At 37.1% G+C, this 10,270-nt stretch overlaps 2 protein-coding genes across 2 annotated transcripts; one reads left to right on the forward strand and one right to left on the reverse strand.

Annotated features, from left to right (window-relative positions):
* The first annotated feature begins 6,547 nt into the window (after positions 1-6,547).
* LOC112183439 (synaptonemal complex protein 1-like) lies at positions 6,548-7,322 on the forward strand. The gene is made up of 3 exons (XM_040514202.1): positions 6,548-6,601; positions 6,765-6,875; positions 7,119-7,322. Exons 1-3 carry the CDS (start codon positions 6,566-6,568, stop codon positions 7,203-7,205), a joined length of 234 nt encoding a protein of 77 aa, XP_040370136.1. The 5' UTR covers positions 6,548-6,565; the 3' UTR covers positions 7,206-7,322.
* A 1,172-nt stretch (positions 7,323-8,494) lies between these two features.
* On the reverse strand, positions 8,495-9,590 carry LOC112190385 (probable carboxylesterase 17). The gene has a single exon (XM_024329821.2). It carries the CDS (start codon positions 9,569-9,571, stop codon positions 8,537-8,539), a length of 1,035 nt encoding a protein of 344 aa, XP_024185589.1. The 5' UTR covers positions 9,572-9,590; the 3' UTR covers positions 8,495-8,536.
* Between the last annotated feature and the right edge of the window lie 680 nt (positions 9,591-10,270).

Below are 10,270 nucleotides of genomic sequence, written 5' to 3' on the forward strand. Positions count from 1 at the left end.
CCAATTGAGCATGTTAAGACAGTAATCTCCATTCATTAAATTATTTATCTGGACTCTACCCCACCCCTTCACAGCAGACCAAATAATCACCTGAGGCATACTAGGATAATTGAAATTTGGTTCAAAGATGTGTTTGTTTCTCCATTTCTAGATGAACCAGCAAATAAAATTAAAAAGAGTAGCCCACTGAGTACTGGATTCCACATAACTAGAACAATGAAGGTGAGCAAAAAGCCACTCATTCTAGTTCATAGTAAAGGTATTAGCAACGGAAACAGCAATTGAGAAAGTATTCCAAATATATTGCACACCAGGACAATCTCGAAATAGATGAGTTAAAGATTCCCTACCTCGCTCGCAAATTGGACATGAATCATCTTGTGTGATGCCCCTACGCATCCGGTGAACATTAGTTAGGAGTTTTCCATGACTGAGCACCCAAAAGAAAGTTTTCAATTTATGAGGGATTTGAAGCTTCCAAATATGCCTCCAAGGAGAATTATTTGTACAGTAAGAGTCAAAAAAAGATGCTATAAGCATATTTAACAGTGAACAAGTCATTAGAAGTGTGCCTCCAAATTTGAATATCATTATCACAACCATCAAAGCCAAGGGCAACATTCAGAATTTGATCAATAATATTTTGGGGCAACCAAGTAAGTAATAGGTCAACATTCCAACCATGAGTATCCCATAAATCACATACCAAAGCGTTAGTGTCAACAACAACATCAGAAGTAACTTGCGTAATAAGGGGAACATGAGGCAGCCACACATCAATCCAAAATTTGATTGTTCTCCCATAACCAACTCTCCATATCATACCTTGTTTCAGCATTTTTGCTCCATGAACAATGCTTCTCCAGGTACTCGAACAATCTTTAGGGGTTTGATACTCCAAATTAGTCAAATTTTCATGTCGTAGATACTTCTCCCTATAAATTGCAGCCCAAAGACCAGGATCGTTATGGTACAGTCTCCAACCAGCTTTAGCCAACATGGCCTGATTCATATCACTTTTTTTTTTTATCCCCAGACTGTAGAAATTGATTTCCCCTTGATCTTTAAGCTATTACATTCTATGCATTATATAGCTGTGAGTATTGACAGTTACATGAATCAGTAATATTACATTAACAACAATGACAAAACAGAAGCATAATCCTAGGAAAAAGGGTAAACTAGATATAGATAAACTTATTCAATGGAGGAGATACTGGGAGTGAATGAAGGAGAAGATTGATGTTCTTTAACAGCCCCCCTCAAACTTGACGGTCTTGGACGGACAAGTTTGCCAGACAAGAGAAGATGGCGAGACTTGTGAAGTGGCTTAGTGAGTAAATCTGTTGGCTGGTCCTTGGACGGAATGAAACAGACTCGATGACTACCATGAGCAACCTTTTCACGAATATAGTAGTAATCAAGCTCAATATGCTTGGTGCGTGCATGAAAAACCGGATTGGAAGCCATATAAGTGGCACTCAGATTATCACAATGTAACAAAATGGGGAATTGAATCCCGGCACCAAGCTCATAGAGTAAATAGCCCAACCAAGTTGTTTCGGCACTAGCATGGGCAAGAGAGCGATACTCTGACTCGGCACTAGACCGAGCAATGGTAGGCTGCTTTTTAGAACACCAAGAGATCAGGTTGGATCCTAGGTAGACAAGATAGCCAGATGTTGAGTGACGAGTAATTGGGCAGTTGGCCCAATCAGCATCAGAATAAGCAGATAGAGTTACCGGTTGACGCTGCGATGTGAACAGTAAACCATGATCAAGAGTGTGTTTGACGTAACGGAGGATGCGTTTGACAACTACCAGATGAGATACATGTGGTTGGCTCATAAACTGTGAAACCGTGTTTACTGCAAAGGCAATGTCAGGGCGTGTGATAGTGAGATATTGCAAGGACCCAACAAGTTCATGGAATGCTGGAGGGTTCTCAAGGATGACACCATCAGTTGCATTGAGATGATGCGGGAAGCGTGAACACGATAGTAAGAGGTTCCGTCAAGCATCGAAAGCCATATGAGATGAGCTAGAATCCACTAGCAATTACGGGCACAGCCGTAAGAAACATAGAGAAACTTCTCTAATATTTGATTTTTTTATTGATAACTTGAATGAAAATTACAATCTAAGAGGTGCCTTATATATAGGGCACATAGCATAAACCTAATACAACTAGAAAACAAAAAGAATAATTTATTATAGACTAAAACTAGAAAACCTAATTAAATAAAAATCAGAAATAAAATCCTAGATACTAATAAAGAATATTATGCAAATATATAATTGGAATCCCAACCAAGATTTTGTTCAAGAATCCCGATATATCCAAAATAGTAATTTATGATTAATTCCATCATTAAGAAATCTATTTGAATACCAGTTTTCAATTTTCAAATTATTATTCTTAATGTGAAGACGCTTCTTTCTTTTCGAGATTCTTTGTTGAAATTTGCTAAAATCTCGTCCTACATCAGTCTCCTCTATTTGAAAAGAACTCCACCTCGAGTTCCTCTTGAATGTAGCTCGATCATTACTAGGAATAAAACATGATAAGCCATCAACTTCAATATTCTCGAAATTAAAAGGTATCACCATGAATTCAATACCGTAGACAAGTTTAGAATAAGCATCTTGAAACTTGAACTCCTCCACTTGAAAAGGAATGGGCAATGACGTTCCCTGGGTTGATCTTAAACACAATTAGGCATGCATGCCATGAATATCGATGTGATGAATGAATCAGCTTCCTTATCCTTAATGAGTTTCTCTTCAATCTTCAAAGTTGCTTCTTCATGTTCCTTTTCACACACCTCAGGATGGTCATTCTTGATGTTCTTTCTTCTAGGCTTGATTTTAATTTTGTGCGACTCCCACCTAAATAAATATGTGTTGTCTTTGCAACAACCACCTTTGACGCTTTCATGCCATGGTCTTCCAAAAAGCACATCAATATCGTCCATGTCAATCACATGACAAGTAATCTCTTCTTTATAAAATTTTCCCATAGAGACAGAAACTTTACAAACCTCTGTTACTTGTGCATATTCATCCTCTCCAAATGGAATCCAGTATGGATCTCTTAGCTTCACTGTCAGTAATTGAAAATAATCCACAACTTTGTTTGCTACAAAGTTCTCTCGTAGACCACTGTCAATTATTACAGAACATACCTTGTCTTTGATGACACATGTAGTTCGGAAGTCGTTGTAATCCGGCGTTGTGAATATCCAACGTTCCATGTTTCTTTTTTTTCTTTTTTGCTTTTTTTTTTTGGATTGATGAGGTTGTCCTAGGGCGAATCTCTTGGCGTGTTCCTCTTCAACGAAACTTTCTTTGATAGATACTGAGGTTGGTGGTAGTGAACTTCTCCCTTGAATCAAGCGGGCGATACCCGCTCTGATACCAAATGACGCGGGAAGCGTGAACACGATAGTAAGAGGTTCCGTCAAGCGTCGAAAGCCATATGAGATTAGCTAGAATCCACTAGCAATTACGGGCACAGCCTTAAGAAACATAGAGAAACTTCTCTAATATTTGATTTTTTTATTGATAACTTGAATGAAAATTACAATCTAAGAGGTGCCTTATATATAGGGCACATAGCATAAACCTAATACAACTAGAAAACAAAAAGAATAATTCATTATAGACTAAAACTAGAAAACCTAATTAAATAAAAATTAGAAATAAAATCCTAGATACTAATAAAGAATATTATGCAAATATATAATTGGAATCCCAACCAAGATTTTGTTCGAGAATCCCTATATATCCAAAATAGTAATTTATGATTAATTCCATCATTAAGAAGTCTATTTGAATACCAGTTTTCAATTTTTAAATTATTCTTCTTGATGTGAAGACGCTTCTTTCTTTTCAAGATTTTTTGTTGAAATTGGCTAAAATCTCGTCCTACATCAAATAAGGTCAGACTTAGCGGACATAGGTGTACTCACAGGTTTGCTTAACAGGAGATCATGCTTGGAGAGGAGATCATGAGCATACTTTATTTGATTGATATGCAGCCCGTGAGAGTGTGGAGTGACCTGTAATCCAAGGAAATAGTGGAGAGGACCTTGATGTCAAAGCCACGCCCAATAGTATCAATAAAAGTCTGGAGAAGCTAGTTATTGCTACCCGTCAACACAATATCAAGCCAGACCATGAAGATAGGGTTTGATATGACGAAGCCAAACCAGGTAGTTTGTTTTGGGGAGCTTGGTAAATTGGGTAGTATTTTGGGAGGGAGGGGTGGAAGACATGGAAGCCATGACACTAGAATTGGGTGACTGAACACGAGGAAGAAAAACAGAAGCTAAAGGAGGGAGAAGTAAGGATCCTAGACCTAGGCTGATACCATGTAGAAATTGATTTCCCCTTGATCTTTAAGCTATTACATTCTATGCATTATATAGCTGTGAGTATTGACAGTTACATGAATCAGTAATATTACATTAACAACAGTGACAAAACTGAAGCATAATCCTAGGAAAAAGGGTAAACTAGCTATAGATAAACTTATTCAATGGAGGAGATTCTGGGAGTGAATGAAGGAGAAGATTGATGTTCTTTAACACATACCTCCAAGAGCTTTAGGAAGACACACTGTCTCCCAATTCACAAGATGGACTTTTCTCTCTCTTAGTAGTATCACCCCATAAAAAATTCCTATTGAGTCAATCAAGGTCATCACAGATACTCACAGGGAGCTTAGAAGTTTGCAGAGCGTAGGTAGGTATGGCAGCAGTGACAGAATGAATCAAGGTTAATCTTCCAGTTAAGCTTAGGTATTTGCATTTCCAGCTGGAAAGCCTGCTTTGAACTTTATCTAAAAGATTAGCATAAGTGTACCTGTTCACTCTAGAATGAATAAGAGGTACACCCAAGTATTTTCCCAGATCATTGGTGAGAGGAGAGCCACAAGTATTGCTGATGTCAATAGTTAATTCATGATCAGTATTCGGAGAACAAAAAATAAGTGATTTTTCATAACTTACCACCTGGCCAGAAAGGGAGCAAAAAATATCTAAGCATTGCTTGAGAACATCAGCTTGGCGTTGGGAAGCTTCAAAGAATAACATCAAGTCATCAACAAAGAAAAGATGGGAGATTCTAGGCCCAGATTGAGACGCTTTTAAAGCTTTCCACTCACCAATCTCAACAGCAGATTGAATTAAGTACTGCGACAACTTTTCCATACATAAGATGAAAATATATGGTGAGAGAGGGTATATTGTACCATAATTTACGGTAGAGAACCGATGACAATTTAGACACAACTCAAAAGCAGAGCGAAATCAAACAAAGTTAGTATGTTTGGATTAGTCATTACTTGGTTGAAAACATACATATGTGACGGTTTGTGTTTGATGTTAGCTAGCCTCTAACCCGTGTCATCAGGTGTTATTACTGAAATGAGCAAAACATGAAAGTTTTCTTCTCACTGTTCCTCAATTTTATATTTTGTTGTATTTTTTATTTTACCATAATAACTCTTTTAGATAATTTCATTATGAGTTTTCATTTTAGAGAATGAAATTCACACCAAACTTGCGGCTTTGCTTTATTGTAGTAGAGATGTACGTGATATGACCTTGTTTAACCACACATACTAAAGGGGTCGAGTTATTGACTCAACTATGAGTCATAAACACATTAGACTAAGTTTTACGCATCAAGTCATCAATTGCCATATAAAGTAGGATGCAAGTGATATCCAAAAAATAAGTTCACCTAACATTATTTATTTCAGAATCTCATATTCAGTCATTATAAAATATTTAGGATTATTATGAGTTTCCAGTAATATTTATTTGATATTCTATTTTCGATAATTAGCGATGTCAAATGATAAAAATTCGAACTTGGAACTCTATAGCTAGCTACAAGTTCCACTGTGATTTGTAAACTTCACTACTAGAAATATAGCCTATGGGCACAGCACCATTGGGTACGAGCAAGCATCTGTGGCTGTTATTAGATCAATAGGGACAGTTGGTCTTGTTTAGTGGCAAATATGGTGATGCTCACCAATATTAGTGTTTAGCAGCACATGAGCGAGACCATCCGTCCCATAAGAGGGCTTGGGAACTACGGGAACCACGGACATTTCAGTTTCCGTCTCCAAATTTTAACATTATCACACGCGGGTCCACATAAACTGAGTTGAAAATTCATTTTCGAATTTTTTATGTACTAATTTTCTCTCTAAGGGCCATTCGAAAGTGGGTATCTTGATTTTGAATCATGGATTGAGATAAGCATACAAATCTCAGGATGTGTTCGAAAATTAATTGCTGCTTTCCAATTGATTTTGGTTTTGATTTATATATACAGTGCTCTATAGACATTTCTGTGACGTTTGTATGCCTTTCTGCAGCCAAGTATGTATTGAAGGAGGTTAAGGCTATAATCACATATTCATTGACGGGGAGTTATAAAATATCTTGCTACGTCCAGGTTTTGTGTAATTAACTGACTTATTTTCTTCTTCTTGTGCTAGAATAATTTTGGGTTCGACTAGTGGACCCGGATCTGATGAGATACATTGATGATAAAATGGCCAAGTTCTATAGATCTTCAAGAAGTAAGTTGTACATTAGATATATAAATTGGTTAGATGTATATTCAAGTTTGTTTGATGAGAAAGTGGCACAATATTTTGAAAATCATTTTAATTTCTTTCGTTTTTGGACCGTTTCACATGACATTATGACTCATTATGATATTTCATTCTATTTGGTTTGTAGGATTCACCTCTAGTAGCAGCATCACAAACACCAGTGTCAACACTATTGAAGAAAGCTTCGGAGAATATGAATTCTCCAAATGTAATGAATATTTCAAAGCACCAAAAAAAGGTAGAAATTTTTCTCATACAGTTTTATTGATGGTATATTAATAAGTAGTGCAACTTTAGCTTTGGAGCAACTTCTGTAGTTGAAAATGGATTATTAATATGATCTGCTAGTGGCAATAGTATTAATAAGGGTTTAGTGTTGCTTATTAAGATTTGATTAATTCTTGCCTTATCCCATCAACAACTTGATATTAACTTTTGCCTTATTCTATCAACTATCTTAGACTTACTTCATGCATTCCAGGTCATTTTTTATGAATATGAAGTTGAAACTGGTAATGGAAGAACTATTAAACTGAAAGCAAGAAGCACAGACATGTTTGAGGTATGAACCTGGTGACTTCTGTGAAGCTGTACTCAATTTCCGTGGTCACCTTCAGAATTATGTATCTTTATGTCCACATACATTTCCCAATACTGAATTTTAATATCTGTATAACATCAGGATCCAAGATAAATAAGACGACGAGTATACCAAAAGTCAAAAGCCCCCGGAGTGTAGTCATGGTTAGCTAAACCCATTACTTTATTTCAGTTTTGTAATATCTTGTAATCCATCTACTTTCTCATGTCTCAAATTGCTTGGAAGCTTGGCTTGTACTAGTTTTGGATAGAATATTTTTGAGTGATACTGATAACATTGCTCAAAGAATCCTCATGCTTTTAGAATTACAATTCCAAATTTTATTCTGATTAGTAGTTTAACATTTTGTTGGTAAGATTGTAGAGCAGATAAAATCTGTCAATAATCTAAGGTTGAATGTTGTTGCCTTGTTTGTTTGTTTAGGATGTTATTGGCGCAAGGACAGTGATCGCAGGAGATAGCGAAGAATTGGATCTCATTGAAGGTTGATAGAGAAGTTTAATATAGTTTGTTTGTATTTCATAGCTTTTATAACTTTGAGTGTATATGGTTCTTGTAAGTTGCAGAGTAATATACTTTACTGTGAAATATATGGTCAGTATCCAAATACCAGTTATGGTATCCAATACCCAGAATGGGAAGCCAAGCCGTAAGCTGAGCCACATGTGCCATATTAATATTTTTTTTTGTTCAAAAATTAAAGATTTGCCACGGACAAGTGGTAACAGTGGGTGCTATAATAAATTAAAGTAAAAGTAGACAAGTGAACTGTTTATGTCAGAGAGCAGCGCGTGAAAATTTTTAAGGGTTGGGGCAGATTGGGCACGGACAGTTTTAGTGGTGGCTAAGAGGGGCAAATCTTAAATGGAGTCGGTACAAATCGTCTCGGACATTAAATCTGTGGCTAATGACCAATAGGCACAGTAATCCGTCCCTAATAACGTCAATGGCCATGAAATAATGGCCGTGGCCATAGGCCATATTTCTAGTAGTGCTTTTAAGTAACAATGAATCTTTGGAGTCATCTAGAGTCCACATGAGTGTCCTATTGTACGGCTTGATAATCCCACAGCACAACTTCTATTGCAGAAATATATTATTCAAAACCAATGAAAATATATTACATTAAAACTTAACTTTCGAGTTACAGTTTACAAAAAGAACAATACATATATATATATATATATATATATATTTATATATTTTGAATAAAAGAACACTACATATTACATACATGTAAATATGTAATTAGCTAGAAAGTTTTTAATGAAATCCATGAACTAGTTAGTGGGTACTGGTTACTGGTTTATGAAAACCTTGATGTGAGACACCAATTCTTGGGTCCTAGGATGAGAGAGCTGAGAGTTATGCAGAACTTGAAATGCATGCCCAACCCCCTCGTACGTTACTGTTTCGACCATTTTCCCCAATCTAGTCAAAACATTGCACAGCTCCAAATTCCTGTCTTTCAATATATCCAACTCTGATACGCACACCATTATAGCTGGGAGTCTCAAATCCCTCAACTTTGCCAAGCCATTTGCTAAGGGATTGCACCACGGATGGTCTCGGTTGGCCCCCAACGGCAGTGACAGTCGCCAATACACATCGGAGTTTGATAGAGTTAGTGCAGAGTGTGGTGGCTGAGTTGCATGTTTTTCAGACCAAGTACGTGCTTCACCTCCAAAGAAAGGTTGGATCAGAACAGTACCTTTGAGACGCAATGGTTTTAAAACCGAGTGTTCATTTGATAACCGGGTGGTGACATTGTAGGCTATGTTAGCCCCTGCACTGTCACCACTTATGAAAAAGCTCGAGAGGTTGCACCGACTTAACCACCATTTTTGCTCGCAACTCTGACTGAGAGCTTGTTGTTTCACCCACATAACAGCGTTGACACCATCATCATAGGCAGCAGGGAGACGGTTCTCAGGGGCTAAACGGTAATTTACAGAGACGATGACACAACTTGCTTTACAAGCAAGGTTGCTGAGGAACTCATGGTAGCAGCTCCAAGCAGCAGAACCAACACAGAATCCTCCACCATGAAAGTAAAGAAGCACCGGGAGATTATTGGCCCCTGGGTGGCTGGGAACATAAATACGCGCCCACAAGTTGGAGAATTTGTCAATGACAACATCTCTAGCTGTTGCAGTAGTGCAAGGGACACTAGGGATAATTGAATGCCTTTCTATGTATCCATTTTTGTGGACTCTGATAAAGCCTTCAATTTCTTCAACAACAACTCCATGTTGATGGCTATGGTTGTTAGTTGCTTGAAGATTAGGCCTCGGATTGAAGGAAATGGTTGCCATTGATCTTCTAAATCGCATGTAACGTGTGGAATTTTGGTCTTTGTGGTGTGGATGCTAATGTGATGCCTTGAAGCTCTTTATATAGAAGATCGCAAAGGCCAGATCTATCTCGTTGGGATAGAAAGCTTTTTCATTCCTCCTTTTCTCTTTATCTGACAAGTGGACTCTGAACTCAGCATATTCTGTCATTGCTGATTCTCATGTGAGTTATTTAGTTGACTTTTGCTCATCTCTCAGGTTTGATTAACATGAACCACGAGAAATTATCACAATGCTCACAACTTGCAGAACCATATCCAGATGAACTCATGATCCCATCAATTAGTCATCCCCTCACGCAAAATCAAAAAAGCTGATTGCAATGAGAAGATAATGAAATTGAAGTCAACAGGCCAGTGATGAAACTTATCATCAGGCTGCTGCTGGTTTATGCTTTGCAGAATCCAAATATTCCTTTGGCATTTTCTTTTTGCTGATTAGATAGAAGCATTATCAATCACCCCCATTTTTTCTTTTTCCGAAGTCTATGAAATATGCATTATTTAATCAATTCATAGAATTATAGTCTAATTAAAACTTGTCCGGCATGTGGTTTTGCAAATGCACAATTGCCCAAAGATTTTGATTATGGTATGAATATTCTTAAAAGGGTTTTTGTCCATTTACACCATTTTTAGAGATTTTTTTCCCACTTACCCCACTAAGTTTTTTTAATTC

This window comes from Rosa chinensis, chromosome 2 (assembly GCF_002994745.2).
Source record: "Rosa chinensis cultivar Old Blush chromosome 2, RchiOBHm-V2, whole genome shotgun sequence".
NCBI lineage: Eukaryota > Viridiplantae > Streptophyta > Magnoliopsida > Rosales > Rosaceae > Rosa > Rosa chinensis.